At 51.6% G+C, this 22,490-nt stretch overlaps 1 protein-coding gene across 1 annotated transcript; it reads right to left on the bottom strand.

The window, feature by feature from the left end:
* Window positions 1-2,199: 2,199 nt before the first annotated feature.
* Window positions 2,200-15,195, bottom strand: LOC149860957 (uncharacterized). The gene is given in 9 exon segments (XM_090053621.1): window positions 2,200-5,745; window positions 5,747-6,627; window positions 7,121-7,305; window positions 8,815-8,982; window positions 9,676-9,792; window positions 12,213-12,339; window positions 12,800-12,972; window positions 13,961-14,154; window positions 14,765-15,195. Coding segments are annotated over 7 exon segments (1,656 nt in total). The 5' UTR covers window positions 12,848-12,972; window positions 13,961-14,154; window positions 14,765-15,195; the 3' UTR covers window positions 2,200-5,615.
* Window positions 15,196-22,490: the final 7,295 nt, after the last annotated feature.

The following is a 22,490-nucleotide window of genomic DNA, read 5'->3' as shown; positions in this document are numbered from 1 at the left end:
TCTGACGGTCTTCTAAAATTGCTTGGTCCAATGCGTAAGGAGAGTACAGGGCGTACATCTGTGCGTGCAGGTTGTGTGATCAGTTATAAGTCTCAGCATACTGTCAAGCAGTGTTGCGCTTTTTAACATGACACATCCTGGACCATGCAGGAACACAGTATTTTGCAGAGGCGTACACTGTTGGAAGCGTGGTGGTTTTGAGCACTTTGAAGTTGGCACCCTATGTTGTGCTGGCTAAGTACGTTAAGGCAGCTACCTGTGCAGAGACTTTGCTCCTGACCTCCTGAATGTGATGTTTACAGGTAAGGGTCTAATGAGACTCCTGGGTAGGTTGGGGCATGCTCATGAGGAAGGATGTAGTTGCCTTCTCTGGTATTCGGCGTGCTCTTGTCTTGTCCGAGACCTCACACAAAGATACGGTCACACATAAAAAGCACAAAGTACACAGACACAAAGTAGTGCAGTGCAACACCTCACACACACAGACAGAAACAAGGAACGGCCACTCAGAACCACAAGGGGAGAAACCCGAAGAATGGAGGAAAACCGTGTCAGCTTTAACCCTGCCTAAAGCAGACGCTAGTAGCTGAAGGAGCTGAAAAAATCCTCCCTGGCCTCCTGGGTTGCCTGTACACGAGCACGGAGGCTGCTCTGTAATTCCAGCGCGTTGGAGCAGATTTGATTACTCGCACTCCAGCGCCCTCCCGCGTCTCGTGTATCAGTGTCCCCGCACTTCTAAACGGTGGCAGGGTGCTTAAACTAACGTTTGTTCGACAAGCTATAGTTCAAGCACCCCTGCTGCCATTCTGATGTGTGGGGATGGTGATACATGAGACATTGATCGAGGCACTTCAACTAAAGCAGCTCTCAGAGCCACTCTAAGTAAAGTGCCGCCCATCCTCCCAACCCCGGAGCACATGTAATAGCGCCCCTGATGACTGGCCCGGCATGGGATGGCTCCACGCTTTCCACTCTGTACTCCAAGCTGGGGACCCCAAGCACCTGACCCCACATGTAACACATCCTGGCTGCAGTTGTGGGAGCAGAGATGAGATCTGGGATGTGAGGCAGGGCAGGGCAGAGCTGTGGGGTGATCCAGCCCCACTCTGTTGCCCCTCATGCCGTCCTAGGGCTGAGGGGATCAGGATGCTACTCTATGGAGAACAGTGGGCTGAGGACTCCCACCCCCGTACAGCCCTATACCTGTGTTGGATCCCCCAAATCCCACTCCTGAGCCTGGGGGGTGAGGGAAGGGTCCCAGCCCCAGGGAGGCCCACCTGGATCTGCCCTAGGCACTGTGGGGAAAGGCCTGGGACCCCAGCCAAGATGCCCCAAGGTTGGAAAGATAGATAAGGCCTCCATTGGCTGCAGCTCAGCCTGTCTTCCAGGGCAAGCCCTGCATTTCTCATGGAGCATGAGACCTGTCTGCTGCCACTCAGCCCACCCCCAGTTTCTGCTCCAGGCACCATCTCCCAAGTTGCCTCTCCTCTCTCCTCACCTGCCTCCAGCTCCATTGCTCCTGTCTGAATTGTGCCATTCTCTTCCCCACGGGGAGTCACCGTCTCCCTGCAGATCTGGTCCTGTGGAGCCCAGGAGGTCGCCTGCAGGATCCATTGCTGCAGTGAGGCTGTCGGCTCAGCCCCTTGTTGCAGCCACACACCTGCTGCCCTGGCTGGGTGTCCCCTGGGGGAGACCTGGGCCCGGCTTTAGCCAATGAGAGCTCAGAATGCAAATATCCTGTGTCCAGGTAGAGGGTCACGATTGGCTGAGAGGGCTCTGATGTCATAACGCAGTCATGGTGACCCACCCTGTCAAAAAGCCTGGGCCCAGCTGGTATCTGGGTGGACTGGAGCCCAGGCTGGAACAACTGCAGCTGAGACGCTAGGAGCTGGAGCTTGCATTTGCTGATGGGGCTGAACTGTGCCAGACTGGGCAGAGTGGTCAGGAGACCCGTGACACTAACTAGAGTGAGTGGGCAGAGCCCAGGGCAGCACCACCAGAGTCCAGTGGTGTGGCTGTTACTGGGTGGGTTTCCAGGGATCTCAAGACCCAGGGAATGAAGGCAGGGTCCAGGGTGCAAAGGCCCCTGTGTACCAGGGTTTGGGAGAAGTGCTGGACACAGATAGTAACCCTGGGTTTGCACCGATACCTCACAGGGCCTGGCCACTGTTCCTGGCTTTACTGGTTGATACACACGTGTGCACACTGACATGCATACATACATGCCATTAATTCCACCAAAAGTGGCTTTAATTATTAGGCCAAAAACATATTAGAACAAAGACCATACAGCAACATGTATTTAAAATGAGATCTATAAAATATAAAACTATTCGTATAAACCTATCAAACATCACCAACTAGTATAAGCTGAAGGGGCCCGAGGATGGCTGGCCACCTTACAATGAATTACCAGGCACATGGGGTGCGTGTGCTGGTCCCATCAGGTGGACATCAGACCCTTGTGCAGGGCCAGGCCAAGGCATCAACGATCCAGTCTGAACTCTGGTCTGCAAAAAGGATTTGCTTTGCCTTTTGAGCGTCTGAACCATTCAAACTGGAGCTGGCTCAGAGGAGCTTATTGATGGATCTGCCCAGCTCCCTAATTATTTTGACTGGGACCATGACCTTCATCTGCTCTAATAGCTTTGGGGGCTTTCTATCCTTGAAGAAAATTGGCAGCATGTGCAGCTCTTGTATCCATCACCAGGGATCCTAGTTTTCCAATTAAAAAAAATAAAAAATTACAAATTCTCTGGTAAACTCCCCCAAAACCATGACTAAAATAAAAGGCTTCCCATGGCTATACTGGTGCCTCTCCCCCCCACAGCCCCCTGCCCTCCTCCCAGAGGGGGCCCCAGCTACTAGGGCTATGGGGCCATGGACCTGGGTCCACAGCCCCCTGCGTGCAATCCTGAGGGCATAGTGGGGAATGGCACCCCCAGATCTGTGCACTGGTGCAGGGGCTGGCGTGGGCTGCCCGCTGTGGGCTTGAGCTCACACCCTGCGGCCCTCCTGCCAGGTCCCCGCAGCTGATTGGGTGTGAGCTAGTGCTGCAGGGCAGAGCGTGGCTGTGCAGGAAAGCTTCTGGCTGCTGGGAGCTCTGCACTGACCTAGCAACCACCGCCCCACGGCTGCAGTGAGCAGCACAACCCTGCAAGCCTTTCCCCACTGCCCCTGTGCACAGTTTGCAGAAGCAAGGAGATCCCTGCGTGGCTCTGCTGTTCCCTGCTGTCTGGATTTACACACTGGGTTGAGGAGGCCCCAGGGGAGGAGAACAGGGCGGGAGCTTGTGCCTGCCGCAGGCAGCTTGCCTCCACCCCTGCCCATGCACAGATCTGGGGGGCGCAGGTCCCCTCGGTGCCCTGGGAGTGCATGCTGCAGCAGGGAGCCACCCCCCTGAAAAGGCGCCTGTAGCCCCATCCCCTCCCCACAGGGCCCTGCAGTACACCCTCAGAAAGTTTGCAGACGACCGTAGGGCAGGCAGATAGTAGTAGCAGGTATGCTGAAGGATAGGGTTAGGATCCAGTGACCTTAGGAGACAGCAGTCCCATGCACCAGTACAGCCTGGGGGTTGACTGGCTGGGAAGCAGCTCGCAGAAAAGGACCTGGGGAATCACAGTGGACAATAAGCTGAATATGAGCCAGGAGTGTGTCCTTGTTGCCAAGAAAGCTAACAGCATCCTAGGCTGCACTGGTAGGACTGTTGTCAGTAGGCCAAGGGAAGTGATTATGTCCCTCTATTTACCACTGTTGAGGCCACATCTGGAGTTCTGTGTTCAGTTTTGGGACCCCCACTGCAGAAAGAATGTGGACACAGTCCAGCAGAGGGCAACAAGAATGGTGAGGGGGCTGGAGGACATGACTTGTGAGGAAAGACTGAGGGAACTGGGCTTATTTAGTCTAGAGAAAAGGAGACTGAGAGGGGACTTCATAGCATCCTTCAACTACCTGAAGTGGGGTTCAAAAGAGGAGAGAGCTATTCACAGTGGTGGCAGATGATGGAACAAGTTGCAGCAAGGGAAGTTTAGGTTATTAGGATGAATTTTCTCACTTAGGAGGGTAGTAAAATACTGGAACAGGTTACCCAGAGGGGTGGTAGAAGCTCCATCCATCGAGGTTTTCAAACTCCAGCTAGACAAAGCTTTGGCTGGGATGATCTAGTTGGGGTGCTTTGAGTAGGGGGTTGGACTAGGTCAGTGTTTCCCAATGGTTTCCAGCCCAAAGCACACTTATATTAATAACAATTTTCTGCGGTACACCTGTTAGAACATTTCCCATCCCCATCCCTCCCTCATTGCCACGGCAAAATTCCACGGCACACCTGTTCATTTCTGACGGCACACTTTTGTGCTGTGGCACACTGGCTGGGAAACATTGGACTAGATGACCTCCTGAGGCCCCTTCCAACCCTAACTTTCTATGATTGTATTCCTCAAGTGTGACCAGGTTGTGCTCCGGAGGGTTAGGGACAAGCACTGGATTCCAGTGAATCCTCTGGAAAGGCAAGGGGCTGGGAAATCAGAGAGATCTGCCCTGGAAAGGGTTCTAGGCTGGTCTGTTCCCATTTCACAGCTCTGGAGGGGACAGAGACCAACCACAAGGATATCATGTTAAGTTATGGGGCTTTGTTAGCAAGTAATCTGCTATAGAGAAAGGGAAGGAGAGCAGGGGGGCAGCTGGCACCTGGTGGGGTAGAGTTCTGACATGGGGCTGAGAAGCAAAACTGCTAGGCCACGCTCATGGGGTAAAAGTAGCAGCTTCTTGCAGACCCCAATGTGTATGTAAAGGCCTGGGAGGGGGGTGATGTGGTCAGGAGGAAAGGCAAGGTCAGGGTGGAAGGCAGAGAATGGTTCCCCAGCCATAAATGTCCTCCTTCCTGCAACTCAAGAGCCTCACATATCAGGACCCTGGGAAGCAGGAGGGAGGGCAAAACTAGGAGTCAGCTAAAGACAGTTCCTGGGTGTCATTTGGAGCCAGTTGTCTTGGGGAGAGCACCCTATTGTGAAGGCACTTCTCATCCCCCTTGGGTGCACTGAATACTTTTAGAGGATGATGGGGATGGCACAGGCTCCAAGGCTAGAGGAAATATAACCTCCTCACAGGCTTCTCCATCATCTGGGCTAGCCTCTGCCTGAGTTGTTTCCTTTTAACCCCTCTGCCTCATCACACTTTGGGAACCTGAATCTGTCCCTTGGCTCTGCAGTGCCCTACAAGGGCTGAACAACGGGTGAACTCTTGTTGCAGTACACCAGCATGAGGTTGCTGCTTGCCTGGATGCAGGCCCTGGTGGGTGCTGAGCCAGCATACATCCCCAAGCCCTTCCGCCACTGCTGGCAGAATTATGGATGTTCCCAGATGTGTAGGCACTGGTGCTGGGCCAGTTTTGAGGAGTGGGGGAAGCACTTCTTGCACTCTGAGCACCAATATGGTTTCTTCTCTGTGTAGATGAGCTGGTGACAGGTGAGGAGGGAATACTGGGTGAAGCTCTTTCCACACTATGAATGTAGCTTCTCCCTTGTGTGGATAAGCTGGTGTTTGGCCAGGTTGGAAAACTGGGTGAAGCTCTTGCCACACTCCAAGCACTTATGTGGCTTCTCCCCCATGTGGATAAGCTAGTGCTGGGCCAGGTGGAAGGCTCGGGTGAAGCTCTTCCCACACTCCAAACACTGATGTGGCTTCTCCCCTGTGTGGATACGCTGGTGCTGGGTCAGGTTCAAGGACAGGTTGAAGCTCTTCCCACACCAAGCACTTACGTGGCTTCTCCTCTGTGTGAATGAGCTGATGGCGGGACAGGTGGGAGGATCGGGTGAAGCTCTTCCCACACTCTGAGCACTGATGTGGCTTCTCCCCTATGTGGATACGCTGGTGCCGGCCCAGGGTTGAGGATTGGGTGAAACATTTCCCACACTCTGAGCACTGATATGGCTTCTCCCCTGTGTGGATACGCTGGTGCTGGGTTAGGTGGGAGGATTCAGCAAAGCTCTTCCCACACTCTGAGCACTGATGTGGCTTCTCCCCTATGTGAATAAGCTGGTGCTGGGTCAGGCGGAAGGATTGGGCGAAGCTCTTGCCACACTCTGAACACTGATGTGGCTTCTCTCCTGTGTGGATAAGCTGGTGCCATGACAGGTAGGAGAATCGGGTGAAACTCTTCCCACATTCTGAGCACTGATGCAGCTTTTGCCCTGTGTGGATAAGCTGGTGCCGGGACAGGTGGGAGGATCGGGTGAAGCTCTTCCCGCATTCTGAGCACTGATGTGGCTTTTGCCCTGTGTGGATAAGCTGGTGCCGGGACAGGTGGGAGGATCGGGTGAAGCTCTTCCCACACTCTGAGCACTGATGTGGCTTCCTCCCTGTGTGGATGAGCTGGTGTTTGGTCAGGTTGGAGGAGAGGTAGAAGCTCTTCCCACACTCTGAGCACTGATGTGGCTTCTTCCTTGTGTGCATGCTCCTGTGCCTGGCCAGGCTGGAAAGCTGCTTGAAGCTCTTGCCACACTTGGTGCACTGGTGGGGCTGGCCCCCCATCTGCACACACTGGTGCTGAAACAGATCTTGCCAGCAGATGAAACTCTTCCTGCACTCAGTGCAGTGATGCGTCTTCCTCTTCAGGTGGAAATGCTGACACTGAGCCAGGGAGAAGAAATGGGTGAAGGTCTTACCACACTTGATACAGTGGTATTGATGCTTCCCCCTGTGCACATGTAAGTGCTTGACCAGATCTGAGGGCCACACAAAGCTCTTCCTCCCCTGGTGAAATGGTGGAGGAACACTCCAGAATGGATCTGGCAGTAAGCAAGGAGGGGCTAAGAGGAAGGTGCTCTTCCCATACTTGTTGCATACATGGGGTTTCTCCCCAGTGTGCTTTATTTTGTGAAGAGCCAGGAGTGATAGGCGGTTAAAGGTTTTTCTGACCTTGGGGCAGGGGTGGGCTCTTGCCCTGTGCTTGGCAGTAAGCCCCTGCTTCCCTCTGAGGCCTTTCCCACTGCCTTGGCTTAGACGCAGTGCCTCTTTTCTGTGGCTTTTTAGGTACCTCAGCTTCAAAAAATTCTTCCCTACACCCAGGGCTCTTTCTGGGCTCTGCCCCTTTTCCACTCTCACCCTCAACTGGAGGTGGTACCTGGTTCACTGCTACATTCTCCATCTGCTTTTGGGGCCTCCCCTGACTCTTGTGCCATTGCTTCTTCTCAGGTCTCAGGGAGTCCATCTCACCCAAACTCCCTGGGGAAGTCTGTGGTGGCTCCAGATCTGCAGGACCTTCCACAGGAGTCTCCTCCTCAGCTCTGCTCAGCAGCCAGGCACCTTCTGCATGGGGGAAGAGAAACTCCAGATTAGTCTGTATGCTGCTTGAAAAGGTCAAAATCCGTAATTCCTTCTGCTGGGATGGGCCTCAAACTAGATATTCACCTTGACACTTGTATTACCTGAAGAAAACAAGGTCTGCCTGTCACTACTCCAAATGCCTGGGGTGAGGGAGGGGCAGAACCCAGTGCTGGGCTAATGTTCTCTACTAGAGGTGAACCGATAGAGATTTTGGATGCTGATACCGATCTGATTTCTGATACAGGTGAGTGCATCCGGTAAGTCTGTTGTGGTGGAAGGGGAGTGGGGAGGGAAGGGGCATATCAAGCCCCCTGAGGTGAGGGAGGTAGTGGGTCTGGAGCAGGCGCTATCCAATGGGGCAAGGTGGGGCGCAGGACTGAGCTGTGGCTTGCCCAAGAGCAGGGAGCGTGTGGGGCTCCTGCTGCTGTGCACACCCTGGGAGGATGGGGGTGGGCACATGCTCCCAGGATCTGCACAGGGCGGGGCAACGGAGGCTGCAGCTGCGGGCTGGGGCCAGGGATGTGCCAGGCAGTACTTGGGGTGGGTGGTGGTGGCACTGGGAGGGAGGCTACAGGGGGTGGCTGAAGCCACCCCAAATTTTGCTGTAAGCCCCCCCACACCCCAAGCACAGCCCCGGTCCAACCCCTCCTCCCCTGCCACCATGCTGGGAAGAGCCTGGTGCAGCCCTGGCCCCAGCCTGCAGCTGCAGACCCCCTGCCTGGATCTGGGAGCACATGCCTGCATCCCACCCCCCACAATGCCCTTTCGGGGTGTGCCAGCAGTGGAAGCCACTCCCTGTGCCCCACGGATGAGCTGTGACTCTGTCCTGCACCCCATCCTGCCCTAGCTGGGCAGTACCTGCCCCAGCCTCTGCTCTGCTTCCTCCCTCACCAATGGGGCATTGATCTGCCTGCCCATGCCCCTCCCTCCCCCCTCCCCTTTCACAGACAGCTGGGACAGAAACCCTGAGACTTACCAGCGGCACACAGTTCTCCAAGTTGTTGGGCTGTGCTCCTCACTGCTTGCGTGCTGCATGCACGCACGGGCCATTTATTGGCCACATCAGGCCAATTTCCAATACTATCAATTTTCCTTAGATTGGTGCCGATCTGATATCAGACCGATGTATTGGTGCACCTCTATTCTCTACACAGTGGAGTTCAGAACCAGACTCTCAGGGTTTCTGTCCCAGCTGTCAGCCCCATTACCGCAGATGCTGCTGGGACAAGGACAAGTGGGACATGTTCATCAGGACAGTGCCTGAATGGCTTCATGCTCTAATGGGCTGAGAAGGAGGGGAGAACTTAGAGCTGTGGCTCTCTCTTCTGATAGGAGCATAACTGAGGGGCAGATCAAGGCCCCCATGGGGAGGGAGGGAGTGGGATTGGGGCTGGGGTGGGGGAGATGCTGCCCAGCCAGGGCACAGCAAGGCAGGGTAAAGGTCAGAGCCGTGGCTCGTCCGGGTTTTGCGGCTCCTGCCACTGTACATACCCCGGGGGAGGCATGGTGGGCACATGTCCCCTGGACCGGTGCGTGGGGCAAGAGCTGTAGCTCTGTTCTGAACGGAGCAGGGCTGTGCTTTCTGCCTGCTTCCAAGGCAAGGTCTGGTGCAGGGAATGAACCCATGGAGCTTTCCTCTGCTGACAAGTCCCAGGTTTCCTGCGCATCACAGGAATATACACAGGGACAAAAGCCTTGGAATGAACCTGAACCTGGACTCTGTGGTGAGTCTCGGGCTTTGTGACACTCAGGGCTGCAAAGAGGAAACACGAAGAGGGTGATTCTGGTACAAATCTCAGGGTATTCACTTCCCTCCACAACCTGAAAGCTTCTGAATCCCACCCATGCCATGAAGCCATTTAATGCAGCCTGAGATCATGATGAAACACTTTCCAGGTTTCAGGTCAACTTGAAAGAAGCTGAGTTTCTCCCTGGCTTCTGGTCTTCTCCATCAGTAACAGCTACAGAGAGCCTCTGCATACCATGCTGATATAGCTACCTTGGGCTAGGGAACGAACTCTTACATTGCTGAGCCAAGATGGAAATTTAAGATCATGGTATTCCAGGGAAACCAGATCTGGGCCAAAAAAAGTCAAGACACCAAACCTGATTGTCCCCTGACATCTGTCATTAGAGGGAGAAAAAGGGAACATTTGCTTGTCTCCATATCACTGAATTTCAGCAAGTGGTAACAACACCTGCCTGGACATGTGACAGCATAATGAGCTGTATTGGAGGTCAGCACCCTGGAATGACAGCACAGGGTGTCAGCAGTTCCCAGGTCCCCCTGGTACTCTGGGCATGGAGCATTTCTGACAGGGGAGTTGGGTGGAGGGGACAGCCACATCTCACCGAACAGCAGGTCCTCCAACGTTGATATTTTTCCACGGTCCTCATCATCACAGACACAGAGCTTCACTTGTCCTCGCTGGATGTGGCAGATTAAGTCAGGTGTGGGACCTCGATATCCTATTTGGGGCAGTGGTTAAAGAGTGTTTATGACTGGGTACTAGATTCAGAATAACCAACTGGGATTTGGGGAATGGATCCAATGAACTCAAGGTTTCTACCAGGGCCTTGATGGACATGGGAGGATGGGCATTTAGGATGAAAGAGAAGGCATCTTCAATAGACGATTGTCCTAATCACCCAGATAGTGGAGGTATGGTTATAGGAAAACAAATCACCAACCACTTCCTGGTATCCCTAGAAAGGGTATCAAACTGACAGAGTCACCAGGGACAGGCGTGGAGATGCAGTGATCCATGATGTACTAGGGAGAAGAAAGATAAAGATTTTACTGTTTTCAAGGTACCAAAATGAAGGACTGTGGACACACTTATGAATGTATAACATTTCTCTTATCAGTGTAATTCCCGGCAAAGGAGTGAAAATGAGTTTATTCTCAGTGAAGGTTTAAAGTGAGGACTCGTGACAGTTAAAAGCATCTATGTCAGGTGGCTGATAATGAGATTTTTTTCTGGGAGATAGGGTAATTCAGTATCACCAGGGCAAAAGAAAGGATGATTTTATAATAACTGCAGTTGCAGTTGAAGTAATCATCCCATTGCATCCAACAAGAGAATCATCCCAGAAGGGGAAATGAGCTGAGTTTGGCAAATACTACAGGATTTAAAACAAAATTCCTGGGACTCATACATATGGACAAAAGGCAGGAGGAGACATGTTTCATAGCATGTAAAAGGCCATGATGTCTATACAGGCTTTGTTGAGATACAGAAATCATCTGAGCACTTCCCTAACGCAGTGTTTCTCAACCTGTGGGTCACAAGAATATTTGAAAGGGTCGCAAACAGTCACAGAAACATGTGCAAAAGCATGGGTTTTGCCTTGCAGGCAGGCAACCTTCCACAGGCTCTGGCAGGGCAGGGGGCAACCGAATCAGGAGTGAAGGGCACTGGCAAGTTGCATTGTGAAAATTGCACAATGCTGAATGTCACTTGGTAGTAATTTAATGTTTTCCTCTTGATGTTGATTTCTGTCTTTAAAATTAAGACTGTTGAGCTGCTTTAACTTGGGGACCAAAATACTTGAAGGCATTTTTACACATGCTTCTGACATGGCACTGGGTGCTTTTAATTAGCGAGCCACGCCAATTAAAAGTGCCTGCACATCATGTGTATCAGCAGCGTGTCCTTATGCTGAGAAAATGGTGGCAGGGCACTTTGAACTGAAGCACATCAAATGTGTTTTATTTCAAAGTGCACAGCTGCCATTTTCACAGAGCGGAGACACACTGCACCGCTGATGCATGTGACGTGTGAGGCTGCCAGAACATGTCAATCTATGTGCTCCAGCAGACTCAATTAATCAAGTCTGCTCCAACATGCTGGATTTCACGTATATCAGAGCAAGCTCCCCACAAGTGTGTAAGTGTCTTAAGTGTTTTCTAATTCAACTATGTACTGGGTTGGGACTGGCAACTGAAGTTTATAAATGGGTCCTGGTACAAAAAAGGTTGAGAACCACTGCCCTAAGGAAATGTTTCTGGAAAAATGGAGGGCAAAGAAAGCACCGGAAAAGCAAACTGACCTAGTAAAAGGTAAGTACTTCAACCCTGCGCACAAGCCAGAAGATGCCCCTGTATTAGAGATCCTCTGGAAAGGAAAACTGCTCTTCACTAGGCCCTGCATTGAGCCCACTTCATTTTATCACATTGATGGGTGTCAGATCTGCACAAGGATTTTAGGAACAGGACAGGAAAAGTTTTGAGAATGGCAGAGTGAGTTTGAGAGTACTGGACTTAAAATACAACAAAGCAAGAGTCTCTGGTCTATGGAGATGAAGATGTTAGAAAGAAGTATGGCCAGAAGCTTCCAGTGACCCCTTGGTAGAAGTAGCTGGGTTCCTGGGACATAGTGTACATACGTGACTAGAGAAGAAGATGAAGAAATGCATCATCCATGTGTTGTAGCAGCAGAAGCTGGTAAGACTGCCATTAACTTCTGCTGGGTCTTAACCAAAGGAAGAGAAAGGCTATTTAGATGTCACAGAACTCACCATGCTAAGATTTTAAAATGTGTTTGGACAGGACACACTAGGCAAGAGAAAGAGGAAATCAGAATTATTCCCCAAAAAAGAGCTGTTAGTGAATTTATGTACTGAGAAACCAAAGGGAGATTGTGCTGCCCAGAAACTCCAAGAATGAGGAAGACTCAAGGGAAGGCAGCTGGATCAAATGAAGGAGCATATCAATATGAAAAGTGAGAGAGGTCTGATCACTGACAGAGCAGTGGGGAGGAAGCAGATTTAAACCACCAGCCAAAAGTTAACAGGGATGAGACTTGAAACACAGGGACATGACTACAAAACTTCAGAGCCCACATGAAGTTTCAGGGACTCCCGGGAGAAGCAAGAACCAGCTTTACCTAGGGAAATGAGGGCTTGGTAATTCTTCATCATCTGGTCCTGGTAAAGCACCTTGTCTTCATCTTCCAGCAGCTCCCACTCTTTCTGTGTGAAATACACAGCCACATCCTCAAACACCTCCCGGAGCTGCAGTCACAAGCATTACACCATCAGTGTCTCTTGTTTCAGCTGCTTCCAGCCCCCACTGCCCTATCTGCAATCACTTGGTACTACAACTAACCGTAGGCTTAGGGATGACAGATCAGGGTGCAAAATGCCCCATTCTTCAGCTGACATGTGATGTGGGTGCAGTGGACATAAGAGTTCATTTGTTAGCCTCAGTCCAAGTCATCACATTCTATTTGCTTGGCCCCTTGAGGCAGCCTGAGCAGCACTTGTGGAGGCAGGGATCCCCAGCTACACAATTCTGATCAGGCCTTCCTGTGCCAGCACCCTCAGCTACCTGCACTTGGGAGGGAGCTCCTGCTAATACCATCTTGTCACTCTTCAGGTCTCTGCTCCCCAAACTCTTTACACCACCCCTGGCTCCTCTTGGGCTCTGCCCCAGCTGTACTCCCACCCCAAATGAACCTGGTGCACTGCTCACCTCCAAGCTCTCCCCCTGCTTTAGAGGCCTGCTCTGCTCCCTCTCCATCTGGCCTGGCTCAGGTGTCAAGGAGTCCCCTTCCTTCAGTCTCCCTGGGGAGGTCCTCTGCAGCGCCAGGTTTACAGGCTCTTTTCCAGGAGGCTGCTGCTCAGCTCTGCTCAGGGTCCCAGCACCTGTGGGGAGGGGAAGAGAATGCACAGGTTAGCCTCGGTGTTGCAGGCACAGGGAAAGTCCTGGGACTAAGGCAGATGGAGGCTTCAGTGTGTGGAAGAGTGGGGAGAAGGAAGATTCAAAATCCCACAGATCATGCTAATATACCTCCACAGATATGAGGCTGGAAACAAGCCCAAATAACTCTGCTCCAGCACCATGTCAGAGCCTGTGGGGACATCACTCCCTGGGAAAGAAGCTCGATACATACTGGGGCTGTATCAGTATCTACCTGTTAAGGACGGGGGGAGGGAAAATGCAAGGTCAGTCTTCTCCAAGGCACGAAAAATGTTTCCAGGGGCACTGGGAGAATAAGAACAGCTGATCTGTTGGGAGCACTGACCACATCATAACAGTTATGACAGAGAGATTTCTCCACTGAGGGACCGTGCCTCCTACTGCTGGGAAGTGGAGGAAGCACCACTCTTTATGTGCTCTTGGGGAAGGGCCTCGTCTGGGGCACCAGCCTAACAACCTTCCATCGGCTGACATCTCTCAGGTCTCCCCACTTTCAGGGGAATCTGCAGCAGGTCAGGGGCCTGGGTTAGCTGTACCTGAACCAGCCAGAGGCCATTGAGGAAGTCTCATTTCCCCGTCACCTGCACCAGCCCCTTGGTGGACACAGAGGACTCACGGGGGCATGAGAAAGGGCAAGTGAACATTGACTCTTCAAACATGAATTAGGTCATTGACTGTTATCGTGGCAGCAGGACAAAGCCCAAGGGAGATGCAGTCTCTCTGCTGGGCGCTGCACACATGCAGTGAGAAAGATCAGGGACCTCCAGCCTGGGAGCTGCTCACCCAGAGACACCAGTGCTCTGTCCCAGCCCAACCACGTGGGTACAAATATTACAGCCATGTCCTGGGCAGGGGCAGATATTTGACCCTCTCCCCCCGCATGCAGGACAGCCACTCAAGCACCCAGACCCATGCCCATGCTTCAGTCCTAACCTGATTTGTGGTGGAGCGGAGACTCTTCTTTGGGGACACAAGGAGGCTTGTGCTGCGGCCCTGGGGTTTCGCTCTGTTCTGCTTCTTCTGTGGGCCTTTGGCAGCTCTGGCCAAGAACCAGCAGTTTCCTGCAATGCTCCTATGGGCTACACTTTGTCAGAGGACCCCTCCTTGACTTTCATACTCATTGTAATCTAGGAATGAGATTAAAATATCACTGGGGAGCCAGGATCTGGGAGAGAAGGGGCTGGGAGGGGACACTGTGCAAGCTCGTGGAGATGGAAACACACATCTGGAGCTTCTTGTATTCCTCCTGCCCCGGCTGAAACCCGTCAGCTGGGGCCTGGCCTTGCAGCAGGTCTGCCCAGGGCAGGATGGCCAGGAACTGCTCTAGCACCACCAGCTTCAGGATCTGCCCCTTGTTGTGGTGCTGGGGCTCTAGCCAGCGCTGGCAGAGCACTGCAGGAAGCTGCAAACCTCCCCAGGCCCCTCGCCTTCCAGGTAGCGGAGGCCCTGGAAACACTGACGCCATGTCTCTGGGGTGGGGACTTCATCCCCTGGTGCCAACTGGGGGGTCTCTGAGGCAGTCTCAGACTCAGAAGGGGCATCCCTGGTCCACCTCCTGCCCCCAGATCTCCTGGCACTAGACACACTCCTCCTGAAGCTGCTACTTTACTGGCTGTGGTGCCAACCACCTCGGGGACGCCTCCACCCCCCTCTCCCAGTCCGGACAACACGAGGGACTTCCCCTGCCCCCTCAGCTCCTGTCTGGACACCTCCTGGGTCCTGCTCCTCCAGCTTCACCTCAGGCTGCAGCGGGGCTGCGCAGGGAAGGGCCACGGCTGCCACGGGCTCCAGCGCAGCCACCAGGAGCAGGGGCCTCAGCTCCTGCTGTCCCTGCACCGGCCCCGTGTCCAGTGTCTGGGGCCGCCTGTGGGAAAGGAGACGGCACCATGTGACGGGAGACCCCGAGGCCTGCCCAGCCCCCACTCGGAGCAGCCTCGGGGTCGCCCTCGCTCCCCCCCCGCCCGGCACAGGCTGCGGGGACCGGCCGGCTCCAGAAATCCCTAAGCAGGCTGCCCCCGGCCTCACACCGGCCCAGCGCCCCCCCCCGCAGGGGACACAGCCCCCCCCGCAGTGCCGGCACGTGGCCCAGCGCCTCTCCGCAGACAGCCCCGGACACGTGTCGCGGCGCGGGCCCCCGCCCAGGCGGCGCCGGGCTCCGGTCCAGGGCAAAGCCTCAGGCCCCCCCCCACTTTCCTTCCGGGGGGCCAGGGCCCCGCGCCGCGAACCCGCTCCCGCCGCCTCCTCCCTGCACCCTGCAAGCCCCGCCCCCGACGCGTGACGCCAGCGACCGCTCACGCCCGCAGCTCCCCGCGCGTTAACCCTTTGCTGGCAGCGGCCGCCGGGCCTGGTGCTGTGAGGATCTGTGGTGCTGCAAATGAACTTGAAACGCAGGCAGGAGCAGGAGCTCAGGTTTCGGGTGGTCACAGTTGCTTCCTGCCTGGGAAAACATCATTTCATTTTTTTAAAAATCGGCTAAAATTCGATATCTTCCATGTGTCAGGGATCCAGGTTGTAGCCGTACGGTCTAGAGGAAAAGGCAATCAGGACTCATAGTAGAGATGATATTTTTTATTAGACCAACCAGATTTTTGCAGAAAAATGTCTTTAATCGCAAGCTTCTGGGCACAAATGCCCTTCCTCAGGCACTGGAGAAAAGACCGTGAAAATTCTCCTGGGGAAGAAATGAAAGTTCATATTTGACAGGATTTCACTGAGGAGTCAATAGATGGAAAGCTCCTCTGGGCAGTCAGTTCATAGCTCGTATGAAGCCTCTCACTTATAAATACGCTAAAAAGACTAAATATGCATCTCAAGAGAAACCTGTAAAAGGCACAGGACGGATGCCCTGTACCTGACAGGCACACCCTGCTCACATTTCTCCCAACAAACATCTGACATACAAGGTGTTATAAATGTCTGCAGTTCAGGAAACAGACCATCACCCTTACAAGCTACTGCAAAGGTGCCCCATTGATAAACACCCCCAAACAGGTTTGGCGACACCTAAGCATCCTGCCTGCCCACTCAAGCCCATCACCTGTAAACTGACCTATAACTGCAGGGGCTGAAGACATGCACAAGTCTTCACAGCTTGACCATCCAGAACAGGAGCCAGGCAATTAGCAGTTATGATAACTCCCTGTTTGTTTGGACTCCAATTGGCCAACTACCAAGGAAACTGCTTTGAAGAAACCATATAAAAACTACACCGATTTGCCAGCAAGGTCCGTGCAGTCCAAGAAGCCATCCTGGCACCCAGCCAACAAGTGAAGGACCCAGGCTTTGAGCCTGTACAAGAACTGCTTCCTGCCTGCGTTGGGGAAAGATCTCTGTGCAGCTATGATACTACTCAGGACTAATAGCTTGTTTTATATTGGGAAAGAGTCTTTTTCTGTTATTTAGTTTTGTCGCTTCTTGGTGGTTATTAAAAAAAGCCTTTCTGCTATTCATCAACAGAGCATTGTGTCCATTCATAAAGCTCTAGGTTTAAAAACCCGCTTTCTAAGTGCAGCAAATCCTCAATCTTGTTTTCCACGCAGCAGGGAAACAAGGTTTCTGCCAGGCCCGTAGCATGACAGCTACAATTCCAGAATGAGGGAACCGGTGGTTGGGTAGCAGAAATGAGAGGAAAATGAGAATCAAAGTATTTCCCTAAGCGCTCTGCTGTGCCGATAGTCTTGAATGAGAACAACGGGGAAACCAGTTGAGATCTGCCCACACAGGTCTGAAATCTGGCCGTTATGATATCCCTTGTTGGAACTTGATCATTTTCCTTCAATTTAGATGCAAGTGGGTAGAAGCTGGCTGTTCACAGGGGGTCACTGCTGTCTCTTCTATCTGACTATGGGCAGTATCATCTGTTTTGTGCCTGGGTGTTTCATTCCTCAGAGCATAACCAGATGTTGAGGTTTCCTCTCAATGGAGGTGGGAGAAACATATTGGCAGGATGCACAGATGGCTTTAATGAAGCAACTTCTGCTAAAGCCTGGTACAGAAACTGGTCAGATGGTATTCTGCGGGGGTAGACAGAAAGGGAAATCTTAGAGTAATTTTCAATCACTTCCCATTTTTTTTCTGCTTCAGGTGCTGAAAACACTATGGCTAATGGGCACCATTGTTTCCCTTCTTTCCCATCTATCCAAAAAATAATCTGTTTTTTTGTCTGTTTGTTTTTTGTTTTCCCCATGGTACAGGCAGAGGTGATTCAACAAAATGCCTTTTGTGTGTATGCTGGGGAGAGGTGTTAAGGGAACTGATTCTGGGCCAGTCTCTTGGACTATTAGACATTTGTCTCCAGGAGAGAAGAAAGAGGGAACGGTGACAGTTTTGCAGGTGAGTCCCACTCAGTCCAGCAGGCCGCAGAGATCAGAGCCCTTTAGATGCCTTGAGTGAAAGACAAGACAGGCAACTTCAACATCTGAACAGGGCTTGAGATCTCAGGCACTATAGTATCTACACGCCACCTTCTCCTGGCTACTCCACAGTGCTGCAAGTTCCCTTCATCTTCTGGGGTCCTTCTCAGTCTTTTCTGAATGCTGAATGTGCCCCCATCGCAGCAGCAGAGGCGTTACTACGGGCCAGTGATAGAAAGTGTTAGAAAGTTCATTGGGAAACAGTAACAACACTAGTCAACCTGAATATCCTAGACACACTCTGGAGCTGTTTTGGGGGAATGTAAAGGAAAGGGCCTAAAGACAAGAGCTAATGAAACAGCAGAGCTCTTTATGCCACAGAGTGAAGGATTCCACTGTCATAATAATGCACAAAGCAAAGTCTCCAATTGTACATTGAGGGGACAGCTGAAAGAATTCAAGACACAGGATATTTTGTGGCCAAATTGCTGTTTAAAAACATAAAGGGGCCCTTAATGGAATAACAGAGAAGAGAATTCCACCTGAATCCTACTTTTTCAGAGTAAAAGCAGAGAAGTACATTAAAAGTGACAAAAACTTTACATTATGTGTGTGTGCTTGTGCATGTTTCCTAATACTCGCACAGACATATAGATACCTTCTATTTACTTTTCTTTTCTTTATATTATATGTCAGTTAAGCTTGTGGTTTACCTCTCCCAGCAAGAACCGCTTTCAGTGCTCTCCAGACTTGATAACTGAAAGTCTTGTAAGGCACATGATCTTTTCCAGCAAAGCAATGCAAATACTTATATTTCCAAGCATTGCCACTAGAGGGGCATAGCACTCTCTCTGTAGGATAGGCCAGTGCTTTTCAACCTTTTCTCATTTGTGGAACACTGGAAATTTCGAATGCAAGGGCGGACCCCTTTGCATTGGAAGTGTGGGTATTCACATACTTCTGATTGATCACAATAATCTTGTGTGGACCCCTTAGACATAGTGTGTGGACTCCCAGGTGTCCACGGACCCCGGGTTGAAAACCACTGCTGTAGGCTAATGGCTCTTTTCTAGATTTAAGGGAAGCCTGGTAGAGTCAAGGGCCCCCTTACAAAATGCCAGCTCTTAGCTTTCACTCATCTTTTCACAATGGAAAAATAATAGAGCATTGCTGCTATTCCAAACAACTCAGAAAGACCAAAACAGACCAGAGGGCTTTTGAAACTAAGGATTCCCATTTGAAATCTTTGTATTTAGCTTGTGAATCACATTTCCACATCTAACAGTGCTACTATCATTCAGCTCTCCATGACACCCCTGAGAGGCTCGCAAGGCACCCCAGAGTGCTATAGCACCCTGATTGACAACCACTGCTCTATGCTTATGTGGCTGCCTTGCTCCACGGCAAAGTTTTGCTCTTAGTAATAATGACGGGTGGCAGACAAGGTTCTTTGGGTAAATCCAATATCTTTTATTAGACCATCTCAAATAGTTGGAAAAATTGAATGTAGATTTGTATTTATTTTTAACTGAAATATATCAGCTCTCTACATTTCAGTGCAAATTTGAAAAAAAAAAAGTGCTTGGTCCCAGTTTCAGCCAACAGCTTGGGAAATGTTGACTTCTACACATGCTTTGATCATGCTTTCTCTTCATTAATTGTCTGTCAGGAAGAATCGAGCACGAGCACTTCCTAAGACAATCGTCTCCATGACATGCAGGTGGAATGATGGGTGCTCAGATACATGGGACACACAGCCCAGTGTGTATTTATAATTGACTTTAAATCCAGCAGTGTAATTGGACACGTTTTATTTTCCCAAGGCCTCCCTGAACAGGCCTAACTCATGTGGAGAACTGAGAAGGATCCAGTCCATTTTGGAAACGTATTTTCCTTGGAAAATAGAAACTACAAAGGACAAATGGAGTCTGCCAGCCACGCAGCCAGCGGGGGTGAGCACTCTTTGTTTTATACCCCATTGGGCTGGTATTTCCCAGGTGACATCCTGTCACATGGACTCCTCAGGGTGGATTGAGTTTTGACGTGATGAAGGTGCATCGGGGAGAAATTGGACTTAACCTTTTCACAGGTCCTTGAACCAGCTCCTGAGAATCCCGAGTTTCTCATTCCTCGGCGCTCATTGCAATCATAGCAACACTTTCAATTTAATGAAAGCTGTAGGAAGACATAAAAAAACTCCCACAAAACAAAACACTGTCTCACCGCTAACTAATTGCGTCAAAATGGCTACGTGTAATGTTGACATGGATGGATCAGGAAGCTATTCACTTCATATGAACATTGTGGCAGCGTTGGGGTGATGTTCTAGCCCCGACAGTCCAGGAAACGTGTGAGAGGGAAGGGTTTGGGGGGTGTTTTGATGGGAGACCGACAAGTTTTTGGGCACCATGTCCTCACACCAGAGGAAGATTCAGAGAGACCACTTCCTCTATTTGGGTACACGGAGCCAGGGGGAGCTAGGATGAGATGGTCCTTCAGGGTCCCCCCGACCCCATTTGGGAACAGTGTCCAGTCGTCCTTGTGTAGGGAGGAAAAGGGCAACATGGGGGAGGTGAGGAGAGACCCATGATGACAGTGCTACACAGGGATGGAGAACGGGGCAGGCACCTTTCTCTTCCCAGGGGTGCCAGCTCAGATGTGCCACAGGGCAGGCACTGGCTGCCTCTGGGGGAGAACGGGAAGGATGGGGTAAGGCTGTACCCTATCCTGCGCATATGGGTGCACCAGCTTCCCAGTCTCTACATCCAACGCCTCCCTCTCCTCCCTGCCTGACACTGGGTTCAGGTGTTTCAGTTCTGACATTTCTGCTGTTGGACCAACCTGCTGGGAATCAGGGACTTGTCACGGGACAAACCACTGGGAATCAGGCTTCCCACCCCCTTCTGCCTGAGGGGGACCATGTCAGGGAGAGCTGCGCTGGATCTCTGGTGAAGTGTCTGCAGACTGGAAGAGGGCCAACGTGGTGCCTATCTTCAAGAAAGGGAGGAAAGTGGATCCGGCAAACTACAGGCCCATCAGCCCGACCTCTATCCCGGGCAAGGTCTTGGAAAAGATTATTAAAGAGGGCATCCTTAACACACTGACTGACGGCAGCATCCTGAGGGATAGCCAGCACAGGTTTGTTGTGGGTAGGTCTTGCTTGACCAATCTCATTTCCTTTTACAACCAGGTGACCTATCACCTGGACAAGGGGAAAGAGATTGATATTGTATATCTTGACTTCAAAAAAGCCTTTGATCTGCTATCCCACAATCACCTCTTGGCAAAACTGGCAAACTGCGGCCTTGGCCTCACCATGTTCCTCTGGCTGGGGAATTGGCCCCATGGTCGGACCCAGAGGGTGATGGTGGACGGAAGTCAATTGTCTTGGTGCGCTGTGACCAGTGGGGTCCCTCAAGGCTTTGTCCTCAGGCCTATACTATTTAACATCTTTATCAATGATGTGGACATTGGTGTCAGGAGTGGACTGGCCAAGTTCACCGATGACACCAAACTCTGGAGTAAAGCATCCACACCTGAGGACAGGAGGGTGATCCAGGCTGACCTGGACAAGCTCAGGAAATGGGCAGAAAAGGCTTGATGGTGTTTAACACCGAAAAATGCAAGGTTCTCCACCTTAGGAAGAAATACCCGTAGCATCCTTATAGGCTCAGCAGTGCTATGCTGGTTAGCACTATGGATGAAAGGGACTTGGGGGTCATGACTGACCACAAGATGAACATGAGCCTTCAATGTGATGCTGAGGCTAGTAAAGTGAGCAAAACGCTGGCTTGCATCCATAGATGCTTCTCAAGCAAAACCCAGGATGTCATTTTCCCCTTGTACTTGGCCTTGGTGGGGCCTCAGCTGGAGTACTGCATCCAGTTTTGGGCTCCACAATTCAAAAAGGATGTGGAGAAGCTTGAGAGAGTCCAGAGGAGAGCCACATGGATGATCAGAGGTCAGGAAAACAGATCTTATGACAGCCATGGGAGACTTTAGCTTTGAAAAGTGCAGGCTCAGGGGTGATCTGACGGCCACCTATAAGTTTATCAGGGGTGCTCACCAGGATCTGGGGGAACGTCTGTTCACCAGAGCACCCCAAATGATGACAAGGTCGAACGGTCACAAACTCCTGCAAGACCGTTTCAGGCTGGACATAAGGAAGAATTTCTTTACTGTCCGAGCCCCCAAGGCTTGGAATAGACTGCCACTGGAGGCGGTTCAAACACCTACTTTGAACGCCTTTAAGAGACATTTGGATGCTTATCTTACTGGGATCCTATGACCCCAGCTGACTTCCTGTCCTTGGGGCGGGGAGCTGGACTTGATGATCTTCCGAGGTCCCTTCCAGCCCTAACGTCTATGAAATCCTGCTGTGTGCCACAGCCCATCCCTCTGCAATCTGGTCACTGGTGTCTCTCCCACCCACCTCTGGGTTGCCGTTTTCCTCCCTACACAAGGGCCACGGGGCTCCATTTCAGAATAGAGCCTGATGGGGCCCTATGGACCAGCTCTTTGCAGCCCCCAGCCAGTACGTGTGTGTCAGGCGGTGTTGCTCCATTCATACAATGATCAAAACAAATGACATATTGCACCCCTCTGCATCTTGAGTGTCTCAAACCTCCCTGTACTTTGGGCTTGTTTCATATCCTGACCTGGGTGTTCTTGTTCTAGCCTTATCATCCTGGTACTGAAATATTTTGTACCTTGTACCCCCTCCCATCTCCTGCTGGGAATGCACATAGAATCATAGAATCATAGAAGTCGGGTCGAAGGGACCTTGTAGATCTTCAAGTCCGACCCCCTGCCTGGGTGGGAGAAAAACTGGACTCAAATGAGTCCAGCCAGGTAGGCATCAAGCCTCTTCTTAAAGACCCCCAGGGCAGAAGCCAGCACCACTTCCCTTGGAAGTTGGTTTCAGCTCCTAGCCGCCCTAACTGTGAAGTACAGGCATACCTCGGAGATATTGCTGGTTTGGTTCCAGACCACCGCAATAAAGCGAATATTGCAATAAAGCGAGTCACATGCATTTTTTGGTTTCCCAGTGCATATAACAGTTATGTTTACACTATACTGTAGTCTATTAAGTGTGCAATAGCATTATGTCT

The sequence above is a fragment of the Crocodylus siamensis genome, chromosome 6 (genome assembly GCF_052110815.1).
Source record: "Crocodylus siamensis isolate JL-2025a chromosome 6, ASM5211081v1, whole genome shotgun sequence".
NCBI lineage: Eukaryota > Metazoa > Chordata > Crocodylia > Crocodylidae > Crocodylus > Crocodylus siamensis.
Note: the sequence above shows the minus strand (reverse complement) of the source record. Positions and strands in the feature narration are given on the sequence as shown.